Source organism: Musca autumnalis, unplaced genomic scaffold (genome assembly GCF_047663935.1).
Source record: "Musca autumnalis isolate F117 unplaced genomic scaffold, ASM4766393v1 scaffold_1, whole genome shotgun sequence".
NCBI classification, from domain to species: Eukaryota; Metazoa; Arthropoda; class Insecta; order Diptera; family Muscidae; genus Musca; species Musca autumnalis.
In genome coordinates this window covers 294,552,359-294,575,819 of record NW_027411644.1, presented here as the reverse complement: position 1 = coordinate 294,575,819, position 23,461 = coordinate 294,552,359, and the positions used below count along the sequence as shown (strand labels likewise).

The following is a 23,461-nucleotide window of genomic DNA, read 5'->3' as shown; positions in this document are numbered from 1 at the left end:
CTCTAGAACATGAATATCCTTCTTGATATGCCTGGGTGTATCGGTGGCCAGCAGATGGTGATTGGGATGACTCTCACGATAACACCCGAGCAAGTACTGCAACGATAGCATCTCATTATGTTGTCGTACTGGAAGAATTTTTGCCTCCTCATGTAGATGGTCCACCGTTAGATTTGAGGTTTGTTGCTGTTCTCATGGCGGCGTTCTGACAAATTTAAATCTTATCCCACTGCGTGTCACATAAATTCGGGGACCAAACTGGCGCCGCATAGCTTACCACAGACCGATCTATCGCTTTATACGTGGTCAACAAGGTTTCTTTATCTGCACCCCAATTGCTGACAGCTGGGGACTTGAGGGCCTTTTTCCTACATTTCAGTTTATCGCAGATAGCTGTGGCATGCGCGGACGACGTGAAAGTGGTGTCGAATGTGACCCCTAGAATTTTGGGGCAGTTTGTGGTCGGAATTCTGCTACCATCGACCCTGATATTCAACTCTCTTCTATACTACGTCGTCAATGTGAAGAACAGAGTGGCCTTCGATGTAGTGCGGATATCTGCATATTCCTAGCGTGGAAAAAGGTGGTAAGATCGGTTATATAGGAGATGTCATCAGGGTAGGTACCTGACGCCAGGATCGTACAATCATCCGCATACGTTACGATCTCAATGCCGTATGGAGGAGGCGGAATACAGGAAAGGTAGAGGTTAAACAGTTCCGGAGATATCACCCCTCGTTGGGGAACTCCCTGTTTCACTCTACGGAGCTTGGATTTCTTGTTGCTGAATTCCACATAGTCTTATGTGGCGACCACACATATAGTTGATTACCCAACGTTTCAGACTTGGCCGGAGGTTTGTCTGCTCGATGTCCTCGAACTGCGTGGATTGCTTGACAATATCAAAGGCTTTTGATAAGTCAAGCGCCACCATCACTGTTCTATCACACGGCCGCTCCTGGTTGAGTCCTCGACAAATATGTGTGGAGCTGACGTGCAGCGCTGTTGTCGTGCTGTGCTGCTTACTGATGATCGGCAAATTGATAGCTATTTCTAATGCTGGGGAGGACTAAGGCCTCAAGGGTCTTCGCTACAGGTGACAAAAGCGAAATCGGCCTGTAAAATTCACCTTTGCTGGCATCCTTGCCTGGCTTCAGTAGCGGGACCACCCTGCCCATTTTCCAGACTTCGGGAACTATAAGGGTGGCTAGCGTCAGGTTGAGAACTTTAGTGAGATACTCCACTCCCGGCTCATCTAGCTGTTTCAACAGTACCATGGAAATTCCGTCAGAGCCCAACGCTTTGGATGATTTAGCGTTCCTTATGGCATTCGCAACATCATCTATTGTTGTTGTTGTAGCAGCATTTAAACCTACGTAGAAGCATAAGTTTAATGCTGAGTTAGCAGCCGCTGGCCGAAACACTATGGTTCCTGGTCAATCCGGTACGAAAGAAGCCGCTGCCGTGGGATTGATCATTATCCATTGTAAACTGTGGTGGTTCATTCTCGGCAGTAAGAGGTCTAATGCGACGTAACACTCTTCTCTTCGCCCTATCACATGGCTGAAAATACTCAGGAAATATCGCAAACATTACTGAGGGGTGTTTTGCCACCGTTTAAAATTTGATGTTCACTGGCTGGAGAATCGAACCCACGATTTTTTTGTGTTTTGTTATTTAACCAGCTTAATCCCAATCATTCACTTTTATATTTTTTTATTAAAAAAATGTTTTTTCTCTTGCAGATTTTAACGGAATAATTGAACTGGTCTTAAATTAAAGAGGACAGATGAAACCAGACATCTAAAGGAGGTAAAAAATCAACACAACAGCAGCCAATACTGAAAGTGACAAAATTTCAAACATAAAAAAAACAAAGTTGTTGTTTGTTTAAGAAGTTACAAGAAACGCTAACACTTTGGCGAAACATAAATAAACACAAACTGTGCAAAGAAGAAGGCAAAATTCAAACGAAAGCAAAAACCGGCTATACCAGGACACAACCGATGATAAGTGTCAGACAGCCAACCAACAGCAGTCATCAGTATTGGTAACAAGAATAGCAGAGCAAAAAATAAAACAAAGGATTTGAAACGAAACCAGACTAAGGCAAAAAATCAACTACAGCTTCTACAGGATGTTGTGTAAAGCAATTTGATAGTTCTTACCACCAGCAGCAGCATGCATTACCATGGTTTCCCTTGTACCATGTTAGAAGTTTTTTGATGAGAAGTGCTCATCAATGTTTAGCCAAGATTTATGGGGAAAAAAAATCAACAACAACCCAACAAACATACTAAAGGCCGGTTGATTTCTTAGAACAAAAAAAAACACTCACACACACTCTCCCCTCTCACTACCTGAATTATTGAAGAGAAAACCACTCTAAATTGTGGAAAGAGAGAAGCTGAAGAGGGAAAATCAATTGCTGCTGAAAATCCATTTCCACAAGAGTTTGTTAGTTTTTCCTCTTTTTTCTTACATTCTCTTTTTCTCTCCCACTCCCTTCCCCTTTTGAGTTGTTTTCATTACAAAAACACTCACACGCACACATATACACGCCAACAACAACGCTCTCACTCTGCTACGTAAAGGGCCATTCTCTAGCCAGTCCGTGTAATGCCCTCAAACCGTTCGGTCTATCGGTCTATCGTTTACATTCGGTTTACTTTTGCATGATTTGACAGCAGCAGCAGCAGCATCGTCGTCATTCTCAGCAAAAAGAACATCGTTAACTAAAAGACAACGTTGTCACAACAGGATAAAAAACAATTACCTCACAAGAAATCAAGAAAAAAAAAACAAACAAAAGAGTCAAAATAACAAAAGGCTCCCTGCAAACAAAAGCCGTTGCCGCCGCACAAACACAGGCACTCTACTTGAATAGGGACGAAATATTGTCAAGGATTAGACGGACATAAGACAAAATTAGAAATCCACAACAAGAGCAGCAGTCATGAGAAAAAAAGATTTGGGTGATGAGACGACAACACCCAATGCTGCAATAAATTCCATACGGACAGCATCAACAACAGTGCCAACAGCCGGCAACAACAACAATCCCAACGACAATATGTTGGGTTTAACAACAAACGGCGAATCAAGTGCAGCCCAGCAGTATCATCAGCATAATCAAAACAATGATCACAGTGCTAAAACGACAACAACAACAATAAAAACATATCAGGACAATAATAGCAGCAAGAAAATGTCACAACCAAATCAAACGCATCAACATTTGAAGGAGAGCGACAGCAGCAGTCTATCACCACAAATGTCAAATGCACAAACTAGTCGCCTTGAAGGATTTAATCAACAGCCGCAGCAGCAACAACAACAACAATTACATCATCACAAAAGAAATCCTTCCTTAGTTGCATCCAAAGCTCCAACAACAACATCACAGCCTTCTTCTCACCTACCAAACATAAAAACCACAACAGAACCCACAAAACCAACAACTACTGCAACTGCCTTAAGAAGCCAAATTCCGGGCAGCACCAGCAGTTCTACAACAACGATAGTAAAACCACCTGCATCATTCCATCTTAAAACGCTAATTGCCTCTACACCTTTATCAACGTCCTCCTCGTCAGCAAACCACAAGAACAAGAGCAGCAACAACAGCACCAGTGACACTTCTAAACCGCATACATCAGCGAAATCTGCCTCCCTATCACTGCTCCACTTATTCTTCTTCTTAATTTGCCTTAGCTCCCTGGGTTTCTCACTGTATGGCAATATACGACAAACCCATGTGGAACACTCACTGCGCCACTTACTGCAATTAGAAGAACGTCTTGGCGATGTGGAAATGCAATTACGCCTACAACAACAACAATTACAACAGGTCAATGCCGATTTACAACGGCAGGAGGATGAGCAACAATATCAACAGCAACGTTCACATAAGGCCACCATGGCCAGGTTAGTCAATAGCCAAGAAGATGTCACCGCAGATGATGAAGGTGATGACTTGGATGATGAATTTGAAGATAGCGACAGTATTTTGGATGATGCAACGGATTATTCGGTGGCCTCGCAATATTCGGTGGCGCGACATGGTTTACGTGAGCGGGGTTTAAGTTCTATTCTCAATTTGGATAATGCCAAAGATGTAACACAGGCCGTGCGTCTACTGACACGACAAGTAGGAGAATTGCATCGTTTGCGAAGAGATGTTTCACAGCTACAAATTAGCCGGCGTCAGCATAGTAGGAGACAAACGGGCGGTGGCTCGGGAATGGGTGGCGGCTCCGCTACCTCATCACATGAACAACGTTTGAATTCGTTCCAAGAATGTGGATGTCCACCAGGTAAGTTCAAAGAGAATTTTTATTAAAACACTAAAGAAAAGGGCAACCCAGTTCGAAATTTGCTCGGCCTCCTTTATTCTTTAATTTTTATTATGTCAAAAATTAAGCAGGAAAGCAAGGCAATCAGGCAAAGCAGCTTATGTACCCAGGCCTTTAGATCGAGTTTCATACTAACGTAATTTTATGAAATTGCTGTAGTGGGGAACTCAACGCCTAATTTCATAAAATTATTTAGTTGAAATAACTCTAGTATGGACCTGGACAAACGAATATTTTTCAAATAATTCGCCACAAATAACCCAAAAAAACATGTTTTAGTGGTCGACGTAAACATTGTTTTTCGACAGCAATCAAAATTATAGTCAGACTATCGATAGTTTGCCAGCTCTAAATATTGGGTGTGGGGGATTGAAATATTAAATTTCTTCGTCTTTAGATTGAGATTCATTCACACCTGCCCAACTTATCTTTCATCGCTCATAGCACTGACTTGACCGTTAGTTTTCACAATTCTGTGGCTTTATTTTGATAAGAAGGCATCCTTCTTGGTTTAAACTTTGAGGTTAACCACATTTCATTTCATGCAACATTTGCGCTGACATTTAACAAATGTGTCAGTCGTGTGGTTAGGTTTGAACAAGAAAACACAATAACAACAACAACAAGAACATTATGTGTAGAAAGAGTTTTGGTGCTGTTGACACGTAAGGGAAATACAATATATTTATCTTTAATTTGTTTATTATTGCTTCGTAGAAAATAGAGGGTAGGGTTGGGTCGGTGGACAGGTGAAATGTTGTTGTTCTGGTGATTTGTTGTCGCAACTCCTCAATCTATTAACACTTTTTGTGCAGTTTGTCAAAAGGAAATGCATTGTGCAAGCCGCCGTTACCATGGAAATATTCCAAACAAGCGTGAGAAATGCCTCCCCCATAGGATTTTTCTTTAATGTGTGAAATGATTTGAAGTTTGACACAGTAAACATTTGCCTTCCCCATAAAATTTGAGCTTTTGGATAATTTGAAAGTTCATACATTGGGGAAATATTACTCAAAATTCAAAATAATAAAATCGTCGCCAAACTTTCTGAGTTTGAGGAAATAATGGTATCTCCCAGTCGATTGAAGTAAGCGATACTAAAGTAATAATGGAGGTATTGGAGTAAATCGTATTTTAATACCCAACACCACTATGCGGGGTGGATATAATAATATGATTTCGACCCAAAAGTTTGTAACACATCTAAACATTGCAATCACGCTACATGTCGCAATTTTGATCTGAGCGTCACAGACGTTGACGGGGGGTCCTAGAGGGGAAGAAGATGATTGATTTTGGTCTAAACACTTATGTGGAATAAATTTCAATGTTTTAGTCTTTGCGAATATCTTCGCTTCTATCAGGGGTATTCCAAAAGCAAAGCCTGTCAATGGAAGAACAAAAGATCACCTTCACATTGATGAAAATTAGGTTGTCGTAGGTTGTCAAATAAGTGAGATATCTCAATAGTCGGTAGTTCAACCCATTTTTTATATGAGTTGTAGTGAGCATTTCACCATATGAATTGGCATTTCAACAAAAGTAAGGTACTATCAGCGCCATAATCGTGGATTTGTTAAAAAATATTTGGTGGATTTTTAAAAAAATATTTTTTAGGTACTATCAGCGTCGTATTCTTCGAATTTTAAAGAACATTTTTAAAGAATTACGAGTGCCGCAATCGTGGATTTAAAAAAAATATTTTTAACAGTGTAACAATCGTGGATTTTTTAAAAAATATTTTTAACAGTGCCACAATCTTGGATTTGAAGGATATTTTTCAAGAATTGTCAGTGCTACAATCGTGGATTTTTAAAGAACATTTTTAAAAAAAGTATCTGCGCCATAACCTTGGATCTGTTAAAAAATTTTTGGTGTATTTTTCAAAAAAATATTTTTTTGAGGTACTATCAGCGTCGTATTCGTCGAGTTTTAAAGAACATTTTTAAAGAATTATAAGTGCCGCAATCGTGGATTTAAAAAAAAAATATTTTTGACAGTGTCACAATCTTGGATTTTTTAAAAATATTTTTAACAGTGCCCCAATCTTGGATTTGAGGGATATTTTTCAAGAATTGTCAGTGCTACAATCGTGGATTTTTAAAGAATATTTTAAAAAAAATTATCTGTGCCACAATCGTGGATTTTTAAAGAATATGTGTTAAAAAATTATCTGTGCCATAATCGTGGATTTTTAAAGAATATTTGTAAAAAAAAAATTATCTGTGCCATAATCGTGGATTTTTAAAGAATATTTGTAAAAAAAAAAATTATCTGTGCCACAATCGTGGATTTTTAAAGAATATTGTTGAATAATATTTTTGAAGAAATATCATTGCCATAATCATGGATTTTTAAAGAATATTTTTGGTAGATTTATCAGTACCACAGTCGTTAATTATTTAAAGAATATTTTTGAAGAATTATCAGTGCCACAATCGTGGATATTTTTAAGAATTATTTTCAAGAATTATCAGTGCTGATTGTTTAAAGAATATTTTTGAAGAACTATCAGCGCCACAATCGTGGATTGTTTAATGAATATTTTTGAAGAATTTTCAGTGACACAATCGCGCATTTTTGAAATAATATTTTTGAAGAATTTTTCAGTGCAACAATCGTGGATTTTTGAAGAATTATCAGTGACTTAATCTTTGATTTTATAAAGAATATTTTTGAAGAACAGTCTCCGCAACAATTGCGGATTTTTTAAAAAATATTTTTAACGTATTATCAGTGCCAAAATCGTGGATTTTTTAAAGAATATTTTTAAAAATTATCTGTATCACAATCGTAGATTTTTTTAAAGAATATTATTCAAGAATTATCAGTGCCACAATCGATGATTTTTTAAAGAAAAAATTGAAGAATTGTCGGTGCCACAATTGTGGATTTTTAAAAGAATATTTTTGAAAAGGAATCAGTGCCACAATCGTGGATTAAAAAAAAGATTTTGAAAAATTATTAGTGCCACAATCGTGGATTTTTTAAAGAATATTTTTGAAGAATAATCAGTGCCACAATTGTGGATTTTTTAAAGAATATTTTTGAGGAATAATCAGTGCCGCAATCGTGGATTTTTACAGATTATATTTGAAGAATTATCAGTGCCTGAATTGTGGATTTTTACAGATTATATTTGAAGAATTATCAGTGCCTGAATTGTGGATTTTTAAAGAATATTATTGAAGAATTATCAGTGCAACAATCGGGAATTTTTTAAAAACAAAATTTTTGAAGACATTTTTTAAATAATATTTTCAAGAATTATCATTGCCAAAATTGTGGATTTTTAAAGGATATTTTTCAAGAATTATCTGTGCCACAATTGTGAATTTTTTCAAAATATTTTTGAAGAATTATCAGTGCCACAATCGATTATTTTTTAAAGAATATTATTGAAGAATTATCAGTGCCAGAATTGTGAATTGTTTAAAATATTTTTGAGGAATAAACGGAGGCACAAACGTGGATATTAAAAAAAAATATTTTTGAGGTATTGTCAGTGCCACAGTCGTTGATTTTTTAAAGAATGCTTTCGAAGAATAATCTGTGCCACAATTGTGGAATTTTAAAAAATATTTGTGTAGAATAATCAGTGGCAAAATCGTGTATTTTTTAAAAAATATTTTCGACGAATTATCAGTGCCACAATCGTGTATTTTTTAATGAATATTTTTGATGAAATATAAGTGCCACAATAGTGGATTTTTTACAGAATATATTTTAAGAATTATCAGAGCCAGAATTTTGGATTTTTAAAGAATATTATTGAAGAATTATCAGTGCCACAATCGTGGAGTTTTTAAAGGATATTTTTACGAATTATCAGTGCCACAATCGTGGATTTTTTAAAATAATATTTTTGAAGACTTTTTTAAAGAATATTTTCAAGAATTATTAGTGCCAAAATCGTGGATTTTTTAAAGGATATTTTTTATAAATTATCAGTGCCACAATCGTGGATTTAAAAAAAATGTTTTGAAGAATTATCAGTGCCACAATCATGAATTTTTTACAGAATATTTTTTAAGAAATATCAGTGCCAGAATTGTGGATTTTTTAAAACAATATTTTTGAAGACTTTTTTAAATAATATTTTCTAGAATTATCAGTGTCAAAATCGTGGATTTTTTAAAGGATATTTTTTATGAATTATCAGAGCTAGAATTGTGGATTTTTTAAAGAATATTATTGAAGAATTATCAGTGCCACAAACGTGGATTTTTTAAATAATATTTTTGAAGACTTATTTAAAGAATATTTTCAAGAATTATCAGTGCCAAATTCGTGGATTTTTTAAAGGATATTTTTCAAGAATTATCGGTGCCACAATTGTGAATTTTTTAAAAATATTTTTGAAGAATAATCGGTGCCACAATCGTGGATTCCTAAAGAATATTTTTGATGAATTATAGGTGCCATAATCGTGATTTTTTTATTGAATATTTTTTAAGAATTATCAGTGCCAGAATTGTGGATTTTTTAAAGAATATTATTGAAGAATTATCAGTGCCACAATCGTGGATTTTTTAAAACAGTATTTTTGAAGACTTTTTTAAAAAATATTTCCAAGAATTATCAGTGCCAAAATCGTGGATTTTTTAAAGGATATTTTTTATAGAATATTTTTGACACATTATCAGTTCCGCAATCGTGGAGTTTTTAAAGAATATTTTTGACGCATTATCAGTGCCACAATCGTGGATTTTTTAAAGAATATTTTTGAAGAATTATCAGTGTCACAATTCTGGATTTTTTAAAGAATATTTTTGTCGCACTATAAGTGCCGCAATCGTGGATATTTTAAAGAATATTTTTGAGGAATTATCTGTACCAAAATCGTGGATTTTTTAAAGAAAATTTTTAAGGAATTATCAGTGCCACAATCGATGATTTTTTAAAGAATATTATTAAGAATTATCAGTGACAGAATTGCGGATTTTTTTTTAAAAATATTTTTGAGGTTTTATCTGTGCCACAATCGTTTATTTTTTTAAGTATGCTTTTGAAGAATAATCTGTGCCACAATTGTGGATTTTGTAAAGAATATTTTTGAAGAGTTATCAGTGCCACAATCGTAGATTATTTAAAGAATTATGTTGAAGAATCATCAGTGTGACAATCGTGGATTTTTTAAAGAATATTTTTTGGATATTTTTAAGTAATTTTTTTGGAAAACTATCAGAGGTACTATATGTAAGTACCACAGTCGTTGATTTTTTGATGTACTCACAGTGCCGTAATCGATTTTTTTAAGTATATTTTTGAGGAACGAAATATATCAAAATTAAAAAAAGAGTTGCTTTCAAACTCGGTTTTTTCTATTTTATGCCTCTGACTCTTTTACCTCGTCCACACAATATTCCGAACACTATCATATTTAGCAGATCTTTGCCCCTATAATATCTTATCACCTTTCTTGTGGACGGGTCCGATTTTTTTCCTTGTCCGATTATATACACCATATCAGCATATCGCTTCCAGACTTGAACCGCTCGGCTGGTAAACTATCGACTCCTGCAACTTTATTGTTCTTCAGATGGTTTATTGCTGATATTTTTAAGTAATTTTTTGAAAACTATCAGAGGTTCTATAAGTAACACAGTCGTCGATATTTTTGATGTCTTCTTAGTGCCATAATTGATTATTTTCAAATAATATTTTTGAGGAACTGACAATCATATGTTGAATATGATATGAGTCTTAAGAATGAAATATATCAAAATTAAAGAAGAGTTATTTTCTAACTAAAATTTTTATATTTTATGCATCTGACTCTTTTACCTCGTCCACACAATATTCACAACACTATCCTATATAGCAGATCTTTGCCCCTATAATATCTTATCACCTTTCCTGTGGACGGGTCCTTATTTACACACCATATCGGTTATATACACCATTATATATCAGTATGTCACTTTCAGTCTTTAACCGCTCGACTGGTAAACTATCGACTTCTGCAACTTTATTATTCTTAAGACGGTTTATTGCTGTCTAATGGTATATACACAATATGTACCATTTTTGATTTCGTTAGGATTGAATACCAACAATTTGGAAAAATGCTCTTACCATAACCTTTCCTCTTCAGATTCGATTGCCCGTCTCTACAGGAGAATGTGCTTGTACCAAAGACATCAAACTGTTTGTTGTTCCATTCTCTAATAGAATTTGCTCACTTAATTCTGTCTCATGTACATCTTAATTTTGCGTTGGTACTGATTGCAGGGTATCCCTATATGCCGCATTGTTATCTTAGGAGAGTTACGACTAGAAATGGGCTTGTTTCACGATCGTGACACTAAACAGCAAAAACTAAAATGTTTATTGCTTAGTAGTCACTAAAGTGCAAAGGTTTGCCGGTTTTTTTGCATGGAGTGACCAAAACTTTGCGCTGATATATTATCGGAACGAGGAATGCTTCCAAAAAGCAACTGGGCAAGTTGAGTGAAGCATCTTCTTCTTCTTTTATTTGTCCATCCGTTGTTCGGATATAAGCGATCATACATTAAATAGTTTTACAATAAAATAATTACATTTACATTTTCTTTATTTATATTGTCTGCAGTTCTCTATTTTTGGCCGCCCTGAACAAGTTCCTTTCATCGTCGTAGCCAGTCTTGAATATTCTTTAACCAGGAGAGCTCTCTTCTTCCTCTGCTGGGCCTTCCTTCAATTTTCCTTTTAAGAATCTTTTGGATGAGTTGGTATTTGTTATTTCTCATTATGTGTCCAAAATAAGAGATTTTTCGATTTTTTATTGTTTTAATCAATAGTCGATCGACGTTCATTCTTCTGAAGACTTCATTGTTCGTTATTCGAGCGGTCCAGGGTATTTTTAAAATTCTTCTATATATCCACAATTCAAATGCCTCTAGCTTTTTTCATCTTTGGCTTTAATTGTCCATGTCTCTGCTGCATATAGTAGTACGGACCATACGTAACATTTCACAAATCTGATTTGGGTTTGAATTCCGATATCATGGCTTGTTAGTACCTTATTGTATTTATAAAACGCTCCTCTGTTCATTTCTATTCGACATCGAATTTCATGTGATACGTCCTATTTGTCATTAATCAAAACCCCCAAATATTTGAACGTAGTTACTCTTTCAATTTCTGCATTGTGAATTGTCAGCTATGTGTTATTATAGATGTTCTTCCTGCTGATAATCATGTATTTTGTTTCTGTGATGTTAATTTTAAGCCTATATAGTTCGCTTACGGTTGTAAGTTTGTCTAATGCTTTTTGTAGGCAATTTATACTGCTTGCTATTTTTATACCCTACACCACTATGTGGAAAGGGTATTATAAGTTTGTTTTGGGAAAAATTCATGTAACACCGCGAAATATTCGTCGGAGACCCCCAATGTGGTATACCAATCTTCATATCTCGGCGAGATAAAGCGGTTTTGAGATGTGTGTCCGTCCGTCCGTCCGTCCGTGTGTCCGTCTGTCCATTATAAATTGTAATCAAACTCCAGGCCGCAATTATGGACCGATCGTCACGAAATTTGGTATGGAGGTCGGTTTCACATCAGAATAGATCGCTATTTTGATTGGTGATGATCGTGAAATATTTAGCGGGTGAAATGGACCAAAAACATAATTTTTATCAGATTTTGTAGCTGCTCTGTAGGTGGCAATAATAGTCCGATCGCCTCGAAATTTTAAATAAGGTAAGAGTATATGACAAAGAAGAAGCTTGCAATTTGAGATGGCGATCAGATAATATTTAGAGGGTTAAATGGACCACAACTTTTGTGTGAAAATTGTGAAAATTTTTAATAAACAGCTTATATCTTTGTTCCTGAAAGACACCTTCCCCCCTCGTGGGTTATATTTGGAAGACGATCTCTTGACATTTTAATTGATGTAAATTATGTTAATGTACGTGATCAGATAACAGAGTTCCAGCCTAATATATCCAGTTTTTTGTTTGTAGTGTAATCATAAACCGGCTAGAGGTCGCAATTATAGCTCAATAGTCACGAAATTTTGCACGAGGTAAGAGTTTAGGTTGAAGAAAATGCCTATAATTCTGCAAGATTATCTGATATTATTTAACGGTTGACATTGACCATTACTTTTGTATGAAGAATATACAAATTTTATTTTTGGTCCATATTTTCATTCCTGGAGGGCATATACCGGCATAGGAGCCTACATATGGAAAAATAACTACAGATCTTCCTCCTGATGAAAATTGCAATAATGTGTCTGCTAGATAAGCAACCTTCTGCCTGATATATAATGTGTTTTGTGTAGAGAACCACAATTACCTCCCATGCTACAAATTGTCTCTATCATGACAGAGAATTTTTCAGTTCAGTTGTCAAATTGGCTTTTTCTACAAATATTGCAACATGGGGTCGCTTCGCCAGGATTTTGGGGTAAAGGGGATACAAACAAAATACGACAAAAAATTTGTCTCATCGAAATATAGGTTTTAGACCTCAAGTATATTTGGACGAAATTCGTTTCAGACAATTTATTTAGCCATGTCCGTTCATCTGTCTCTCTTAATGTCTAGATGGCTGGTGAGCACGATAACCCTCGAACGGATCTACCGATTAGAACCAAATTTTTTTACTTCGTAATATTTTGCCCAAGCTTTGTTCAAGTTCGAATGTAGGCTATGTTGGTCCACACCTCCCCCAAAAAAGTTCAAAATTGTTTGCGAAAATTTGTGTGAACGATAACTGGCGAAGTGAGCAATCGATTTGCTCCAAACTTTCCATATATTATTATTCCTTCCAGATATAGATCGAATAAGACTATATCGGTCCTTAGGGTACCTCCTACACAAAATTCGGAAAACGGAAATTTAAGAGTCCCTTTGAATCGTTATGAATTTTTTCAGCAGATTGTACTTGCGCCATCGAATTATTTCATCCAGTCATGTGTCAGGTCGGAATATGGACTATATCTGTCCGTCCTTCGAGTACCTCACACACAAAATTTGGGAAAAGTGCAGTTTGAAGACCCGTATCGGATCTATTTGATTATTATTTTCTTTTTGAAGAAGGTTCTTTTTACGTTCTGTATTCTGGTCCCTTTCCCGGGGTAAGTCATACTTCCTGAGATAATAGTTCAGAAGTTCCAAAAATCCCTGCCGGCTCCAACTAAAATTACAAATCTGAAAAAATAATTCTCAAATATTTTCAAAATTTAGAATTTAGCTTACTAAAATTGATTTGGTATATCCCCATATTACGATACCTACAGATTCCACGTATTTTGAAGCAAACTCGTGTTACAAAATAAATATATTTTTAAAGGCTAAAGGTATATCCCGTTAGCGCCGCTGACTTATACTCCCTTTGTTGCTGTTTAATTGAATATGAATAATTTTGGGATTTATAAATTTGTTTGCATGCAACATTTTTGAATTTCTATTCATTATTAGTTATTTCTACCGGTATAAAATATATTTTAGATATCACAATATATGCCCACAATGAAATATTTTCGAAGCATATGTGAAATACAAGTGCACAAGTTTGGACGATAGATCTTCAATAAACTCCCAATTTTCCCAATAATCAAATATACCAAATTGCGTGGTATATATGTATTTATTTTAGGTGTATTCCAAAGAGGAACCTGATACTCAAAGACAATTTGAAGATGTAGCAGGAGGGGCTAATCAATGTGAATTTTCCAATTTTCGAATATTATTTAGAAATGTATAATTTATATATTTTTCCACAAACATCCCAGTAAAGACAAGGGAGGCTTCTCTTATATCAATGGATTCAAATTAAGTTATTGATACTGTCCTACGTTGCCACTTGTAGAGACGTTTTTCATCGCTGAAATACTCAGCAAATATCGCCGACATTACTAAGGGGTATTTTGCCACCATTGACAATTTGATGGGAATCGAACCCGGACATTCAGCGTGCAAGGCGGTTGCACATAGCTAATTCCGACAGGTTGTGGTGTGGGGTATCACATGGTCGGCCCCGTCCGACTATAGCGTTTGCTTACTTGTTATTAAAATAATTTAATTTTTAAAAAAAAATTTTGATCGCAGATTTAAAAAATATATATTTTTGGTCGTGTTTTTTTAAAATATTTTTTATACTATTTATACCCTATACCACAAAGTGGAAAAGGGTATTATAAGTTTGTTTTGGTAAAAATTCATGTAACACCGCGAAATATTCGTCGGAGACCCCCAATGTGGTATACCAATCTTCATATCTCGACGAGATAAAGCGATTTTGAGATGTGTGTCTGTCCGTCCGTCCGTCCGTCCGTCTGTCCATTATAAATTGTAAACACGCTCCAGGCCGCAATTGTGGACCGATCGTCACGAAATTTTGTATGGAGGTCGGGTTCAGATCAGAATAGATCCCTATTCTTATTAGTGATGATCGAGAAATATTAAGCGGGTGAAATGGACCAAAAACAAAATTTTTATCCGATTTTGTAGCGGCTCTGTATGTCGCAATTATAGTCCGATCGCCTCGAAATTTTAAATAACGTAAGATTATATGACAAAGAAGAAGCTTGCAGTTTGAGATGATGATCGGATGATGTTTAGAGGGTTAAATGGACCACAACTTTTGTGTGAAAATTGTGAAAATTTGTAATATACCGGTAATATCTTTATTCGTGGACCTCACATTCCGGCCACATAAATAATTTTTGGAAGGACAACTCTTGCCCTTTCAATTAATGCCAAATATGTTGATTTATGTGGTCAGATAACAGAGTTACAGCCTAATATATCGAGTGTTTTGCTTGTAATGTAATCAAAAGCATACTAGAGGTCGCAATTACAGATCAATAGTCACGAAATTTTGCACGAGGTAGGGGTTTAGGTCGAAGAAGATGCCTACAATTTTTGATGATGATCTGATATTAATTAGCGGGTGCAATGGACCATTACTTTTGTATGCTAAATAAAAACATTTTATTTTTGGTCCATATTTGAATCCCTGGAGGCCATATACCGGCAAAGTCGCCTATATATGAAAAATTAACTACCGATCTTTCCGCTAATGAAAATTGCAATAATATGTGTGCTTGGTAACGGACCTACTACCTAAGATATAATGAGTTTTGTGAAGAGAACCACATCTTCCTCCCATGCTACAAATTGTCTCTATCATGACTGACAAATTCCCAGTTCTTACAAATTGCGTGGAACCCTATCATATTACCTGTCCAATTGTCCAAAATTTAAAGAAGAATTGCTAAAAAACCCCAGTTTTCAAATTTAAGAATATTTCTTAAAATGTACTGTATATAATTGTTCCACAAACATCCCAGTAGGGACAATGGAGCCTTCTCTCATATCAATGAGAGCACACCGCTTAATTCAGCTCAATGATATGTAGACAGCGGAATTTTATGCAACACCTATTTTTGTAAGATTTGCATATTTTTGGCTTCTAATTAAATTCCAATCGAAATATATCACATATGCAAAAATATGCGAAATGTATAAATTATGCATATGCAAATATTATTTTTGCATATGGAAAATTTCTGTATTTCACATATTTTCGTATGTTACATATATTTCAATAATATCTTCTAAAATGTTTATATGTACATTTTTCTGTTTGAAATTCACTTCAGACAAGTCAATAAAATAGAGAAATCTGTAACCAGAGCCACAATCTTCAAAATGTCGAAAATGGGGAGCTTTCGTTGTATGGGAGCTATATGAACGCCTAGACCTATACCGACAAATTTCAGATGGAAAGTTTAATACCCCCAATGAAGACTTAATACCAAATTTTAGCCAATTCGGAGGGATATTGAGACCATAACCTTCAAAGTACAGAAAATCGGTAGGTTCTGGTTATGGGAGCTATGTATATGAAGACGTGGACATATAACGACAAATTTCAGGTGGAAAGTTTTTTTACCTCCAACGAAGACTGAATACAAAATGTCAGCCATTTCAATTTGATATTGAGGCCACAACCTTCAAAATAGCGGGTATCGGGAGGTACGGTTCTATGGGAGCTATATGAAGGCCTGGACCTATACCGATAAATTTCAGGTCGAAAATTGTGATGAACGAATACTTAATACAAACTTTCAGCCAATTCCATGGGATATGGGATGGTTTAGCAAATATGTCAAAATATGCAAAAAATTAGGTCCAGACTAAATGTCCGTTCTAAAATTACTTATTGGTGCCACCATGGTACTATTGTTTGCACACCGCCTTGCACGCTGAAGGTCGGGCGTTCGATTCCCGGCCAGCAAACATCAAATTTCCAACGATGGCAAAATACCCCTCAGTAAAGTTGGCGACATTTTCTGAGTATTTCAACCATGTACAACTTCTCTACAGGTGGTGTTTTAAGACATGCCTTTCGGACTCGGCGATAAACAGTAGGCCCCATACTATTGCTGTAATATGAATCGTGGTGCACGCCCTGTTCCTTCTGTAATGTTTGTGGAAAAATTATTATATTGTTATTTAAACTTAATGTGATAAGGTTGCAGACTCCAAAAATTTATTTCTTACAATGAGCTTATTTGTCCAAAGAAACTTTGATTTGCTGAAAGCTAACTCGCAGGGTAGTGGTGTAGGGTATCGTATGGTCGGCCCTGTCCGACTATAGCCTTTGCTTACTTGTTTGGGAGTATATATTAAATAAAAGTGGCGTTAATATACATCCCTGTCTGACGCCCTTCGATATGCTGATTTCGTCGGTGAGTTCGCCGTTAGCATCAATACATGCAGTCTGGTTCCAATACAATTTTTTTATACATTGAATTTCTTTTCCATCTATACCGATTGATACAAGTATAACAATAAGTTTATGGTGCTGGACAGTATCAAAAGCTTTAGCATAATCTATGCTATTTGTGAGAATTGCAGCTTTTCGCTTGCCAACTTCCGCGTTGTGTCTGTTCGTACTTTAGTTGCTACATTTAATAGGGTTCAACATACCTTTGCTGCAACAAGGTGGTGATCTGAGCCGATGTTTGCTTCTTGGATCGATCGTACACCCTGCATACTTGATCAATGTCTTCCACCTATCACAACATATTCATTTGTTTCTTTTTTAACCATAAGCCCAATAACCCATTATAAAGTAATGTAAATAAATTACCTTCTGCTTTACCAGTAGAAAGAAAAATAATGGATTATTTAAAATTAAAAAAATTAGAATTTAAAATTATTACTTAATATACTATTATTATGCTCATTAGTAACTAATGAGTAATGATGACACAGAGTGTGTCCGACTACAAAAATCAGAGTTCAAAGTTCAACTCTCACCTTCGCCAAACATTTTTTAGCAAAAATCCTGTACAGGGGTGTTTTTTATAGTTGGGAACTAATACCAAATCTCACTTCACTGTAGATCAAAACCTCAATTTTTCATTATGGTCCACCCCCAAAACTATCACTTCCAACACCTTGTGTCCTTAATTGCATTTCATAATCGCTAACGCTTTTTGACAAAAATTCCTTAAATATTTTTGAAAAAAGAAAACTGTGAAATATAAAATCAGACAGCTGTTAACCATAACACGGTGAACTCCCCAATATTTGTTGTTTAATATCAGAACACCATTTTCCCTTGCTAAGCAACTCAAAACACAACTTGTTCGTTATTACCTCGCTTAAGTCATAATAATTCAATCACCTTTCCACTTAAATGGAACGTGTTCAACATTGCTTCTAACATCACAGAGAAGTTTAACACAACTAATAACAGCAAACCTTTGACCTCTTGGGGGCAACACCTCAACACCCATTCAAACCCTTAGAATAAGTCGGCCCAGACTAGCGCCGTAAAGCTATAGAATTGATGACAAATTTATTTTGTCCGTTTGTTAGAATTTTCACATTTTCTCTTTTCATTGGTCAACCACAGAAAGGTTGATCACCAACAACATTCTGAAACCAACAAATAATGCAAAACAAAGGACCATAAAGAAAGCTAGGCAGACAGGCAAAGAATGCAAAAAACGAAACAATAAGAAATTCAAACAGAAAACTCCCAAAGTTTTTCCTCTTCTGTTGACGGCATACAAAGCACAACAGAATGTGGCGTTCGTTGTCGCCTGAAATGAAATGAATTTTATTTATAGCTTCACACATCTGGCAATCACAGCCATTGATTTCGTTTTCGTTGTTTGCGAATATGTTGAGGAGGAGGTGGTAGCAGCGTTGCCGACTGTTTTTGGTCGGAAATCGTCAAAAAAAGTCAACAAAATTTGGAAAATCGTCAAAAATCGTCATCATGAACCAAAACTAGGTTTGGTTACCGTTTAATGCAATTTTTAGCCGATAGGTTTGTCAATGAGACCGACAACATAAAATATACAACCCACAGCAATAAATATAACCCAATCTCACTTAAAGGGTTGCCCTAGTTGGGCAGACCACAACAACTCATTTTCTTGAATTGTTTTCAAAGAAACTACCATTTTTTTTTTTAAATTTCGTTCATCAAGGAAGAAAGAGCACATCGTATACTACGTTTGGTATTTTTGTTGTTGAAAAATATTGCAAAGTCTTGTGGTAAATGGCTATCTGCGAAACCATTTTTTATAAAAGCGTTTTGCGATGCCACCGATGACTCGAAAACGAATGGGTCGATTATCGCACATGTGTGTAAGCATTTTAAGAACCTATTAATCTTAACTGTCAAAGTCAAAATTTTGATTTTTTTGTCAAAAAATCTGGCAAATTTTTTTTTTAAAACTGTCTCGCTTAAAGGCAGCCTTTTATTTATTTAATAAGCTCACCAAACCATGTGAAGATCGGTCAATTCGGTTTCGAGCTATCGTTGGCACCGATTTCAAAAATGCCATTTCGAAAAAAACGCGTTCAAAGTATCAAGAAATTGTTCCCTCAAACTTCGCTTGCTTGACAGTGTGACCGCCCATGTTTGTGGGTACACGTACATTTGGTTGATGGGCAGTCGAAATGTAAATCCAAAATGAGGCAAAAACTGTGAAAATACCTCTATTCCAGATATGTATGTGCCTAAATAAAGCCATTCCGTCTCGAAATTGTTTAAAAACATTAAAATTGCTCATGAAACCGAGTTTGGAATATTGCTGACCTTAAAGACTTTCGTGAAATTCTGGTCAAAATATAGTTATCATGTTTTATTTCATGCAATTCGGGATTACGTGAAAAATCGTCATTTTGGACCATAAAATCGTCAAATCGTCATTTTTCAATTTTAGGCCAAAAAATCGTCAAAATGACGATAAATCGTCAAATTCGGCAACACTGGGTGGTAGAGAAGTTGTTTGAGACGACCATGGCTAATATGTACGGATGGACTCTGATGAAATACAATATTAGCTGGTGCTGTTAAATCACTGTTGTTCGGTTATGAAATGACAGACTGTTTGGAATTCGTGTTGGAGAATTTTATGATTCAGAGTTATTTTGGGTGAAAAGTAAATTCTTCTCTGGAGAATTTTCCCCAGAAAGGACGTGGGGGAATGGGTTATTTTCAGATGGTGTTGGATTGTCACACATGAAAATGATGACAGAGGCAATAAGTTATTTCTTTTTCTGAAGTCTACATTCAAAAGGGCAATCAAAGGCAAATAAAATCAAAAAAAGAAATCTGAACTAGAACCATTGTTGAACATGAACTTGAGGAAATAAGGAAGGAGAGCCGTGTTTTGACAGACAAATTGTCTGGACCAATTTGTCTGGATGCTGAATATAAAGACATTAATAACATGCTTAACCGCAACACACTTGAGACGAGGAATTGAGTGGTAACCTTAAGTTAGTTTTGTTTCTTTTGGGACAATTTCATGGTTGCTTATATAAGAAAATCTCATGCGATATTTTGTAACAAGGTCTAGAGAAATTTTCTAAAAGAAGGTTTCACGAAAAACAACTAAGAACGACGTTAAGTTCGAACGGGCCGAACTTTTTATACCGTCCACCACGAACTGTATTGAAGTGAATAGGAACAATTAGTTTCCTTTCGTTTACGAAACTACCAAGCTCTTCCTCTTATTTTAACTGATAATGTTTTGTACCTTTAGCGAAAACTTAAATCCAAATTTCGGTTAATCCGGTTGCATAATGTGCTAAACCTTTAAAAGTGCCGAAAATCGAGGGGTACCGTCCTATGGGAGCTACATTTCGGTGGAATATTGAGGTCACAACCTTCAAAACATCGCAAATCGGGAGGTACCGTTCTATTGGGGCTATATGAAGGCGCGGGCCTATATCGACAAATTTCAAGTGAAAATTGGGACCACAAGCTTCAATGTGCCGAAAATCGGCAGGTTCAGTTCTATGGGGGCTATATGAAGACGTGGACCTATATCGACAAATTTCAGATGAAAAGTTCTTTACCCCCAACTTAGGATAAATACCTAATTTCAGCAATTTCGGTGGGATATTGTGGCTACAACCTTCGAAGAAAAGAGCTTCGGGAGGTACCGTTCCATAGGACTAGGCGTGGGCATATACCGACAAATTTCTGGTGGAAAGTGTTATACCACCAACGAAAACATAATACCAAATTTCAGCCAGTTCGGTGTGATATTGAGGCCTCAAACTTCAAAGTACCGTTAATCGGGTGGCACCGCTCTATGGGGGCTATATGAAGACGTGGATCTACACCGAAAATTTTCAGGTGGGATGTTGTATATCCCCAATGGAGACTAAATACCAAATTTTAGCCATTTCGGGGAGATATTGAGGCCACAAACTTCAAAATACAGAAAATCGGGATGTACCGTTCTGCGGGGCAATATTAAAACGTGCACCAATATAGCCCATTTTCAATACCAAACATTCTAGGATTAACAGAAACCTATGTACCTAATTATAAAGCTCTATCTATAAAATTGGAGCTATATCTTGATTTCAACAGACAGACGGAGGGATAGACGGTCGGACGGACCGCGGACATGGTTATACCGACATCGAATTTTATGCTGATCAAGTTTATATATACGTTGGAGATCCTAGACGAAAATTGTGTTACAAACGGAATGGCAATGTTAGGGTATAAAAAATTTTTTGCCCCGAACATCCCTGAAAGGACAGGGTCTTTTATAAAAGAAGACCTCAAGATCTTCTCTAAAAGAAGATATCTGATGTTCTTTATAGGAAGACTATTTGGTCCTTCTTGTGTTCTATACATGAAACCTCATGGTCTTTCTATAAGAAGGCCTCATTGTTTTCTTTAGAGACGACCTCTTGGTCTTCTATAGGTCTTTTGTAAAAGATGACCTCTTCTTCACAAAAATACCGTATACAGGCAGAGAAGAAATATTTTCCCTTTTTTGGAACAAATATTTTTGCTCCTAAAATGTATTTGTTTTGTTCAAGCATTGTATTCCAAATCCAAAAATACCATCTTTTGCTCCAAACATAGAAAACAAAAACAACTTGCGATTTTTTGCAATATTGTAAAAATCATTAACAATACCGATGGTAGGAACTATCATAATCTAGAATTTTTGCAAAAACTATTGTCAGCCCAGAAAACCTGTTACTGAAATTTTTGATTTGAGTGTATATACTTCTCATATACACTTTCCACATAAATTTGATATAAATATCGCCTATAATATTACGAGCATTGATGAACACAATACACTTCACCCCGGGTATTTTCCTCTCTGCTTAACTGCATTTCCCGAGAAATTCATCCTGTCATACAACCAAACTCACCAAAATTGTTTTTTCACACGGCATCGAATACCGAGAGAAGAGAAAAAAATAGTTTACAAAAACTATTTTTGGATTTAACAAAAACAATGGTTGAAATTGACAAAATCCATTTTTGAATTGACAATACTACATACGGAATCTAACAATATCTTTAAATACATATTTTGCTCTTCGAATATTGTTGGATCAATCATATTTTTTTCTCTGCCTGTACTCTTCTCTATAAGAATATCTCTTCGACTTTCTTAAAGGAAGACCTCCTGGTCTTCCATGAAGGAAGACATCTTAGTCTTCTCTAAAATAATACCTTTACATTTGAAGATCTGATGTTCTTCTCTATAAGTAGATCGCATGGTCTTCTCTGTAAGAAGGTCTCATTGTCTTATCTAATTTCATGGTATTCTCTATTAGAATACCCCATTGTCTACTGTAAAAAGACCTCATGGTATTCTCTATACAAAGACCTCATGGTCTTCATTGTAAGACGATCTTGTCTATAAGAATTCTTCTTGTACTTCTCTAAAGGAAGCCCTCTTGGCCTTTTCTCTAAAATGTCTCATGGTATTCTCTATAAGAAGACCCCATGTTTTTCGCTATTAGAAGACTTCATGGTTTTCACTATATGGATACCTCATTATCTTATATAGAAGAATACCACATAATTTTTTTCTATAAGAAGAACACCTCATGATATTTTCTATAAAAATTCCTCACAGTCTTCTCTATAAGAAGACTCACGGTCTTCCCAACAAGAAGATTTCATGGACTTCTCTATATGAAGACTTCATGGTGTTCGCTAAAAGAAGATTTTTGATATTCCCTAAAGAAGACATCATGGTCTCCTCAAGGAGAAGACTTAACAAACTTCTTGTGAAATGATTATCAGCGAAAAGGAAAAATTAAAAAAAAATATAACACAATTAGCAAACTAATATTATACAAATAATTTAACACAAATGTATTAGCATATAAATTTTATGAAAAAATACATAATCGTATTAAATCCAATATGTTCAGAATCATTTGTGCTCCTTTAAGTACAAAAGTATGTGTGTGTCAGAATAATAAACAAAAACAAATACTTCAAGTAGTTCACGTTAGTTTTAATCCAAAAAGTAATCAAACTCTTGTAGTAAAATACGAAATGCCAAGGAAACTATAAACACACATTTGTAACTACCTATATAAAAATATTCCCAAAAACTTCTTTTATACATTTGTTTATATCACTATTATGGCATATCTAAGGCAATGAATTCCGGGAGAGAAGAAAGAGGTTGATCATTAGTAGTAGATAGTTATGGAGAAAACTTTTACATCACTGTTGATTTGTTCCTGGTCCAGGGGTGTTTTGTTTGCTCATTACTTAGTGGTCATTTTCATTAGGTTGTGATAGCATTCAATAAGAAAAGTTCTAAGGACATCAGAATGTATGAAAGAATG

The 23,461-nt window shown here is 35.5% G+C and overlaps 1 protein-coding gene across 2 annotated transcripts in view; it reads left to right on the top strand.

Annotated features, from left to right (window-relative positions):
- Positions 1–23,461, top strand: part of LOC141389711 (collagen alpha chain CG42342-like) — a 568,185-nt gene that overhangs the window by 150,547 nt on the left and 394,177 nt on the right. For both annotated transcript variants that reach the window (XM_073961631.1, XM_073961632.1), the window contains exon 3: positions 1,746–4,316. In XM_073961631.1, the coding sequence (XP_073817732.1) occupies positions 2,957–4,316 (1,360 nt within the window). In that variant the 5' untranslated portion in view covers positions 1,746–2,956. The remainder of the gene's footprint in view (positions 1–1,745; positions 4,317–23,461) is intronic.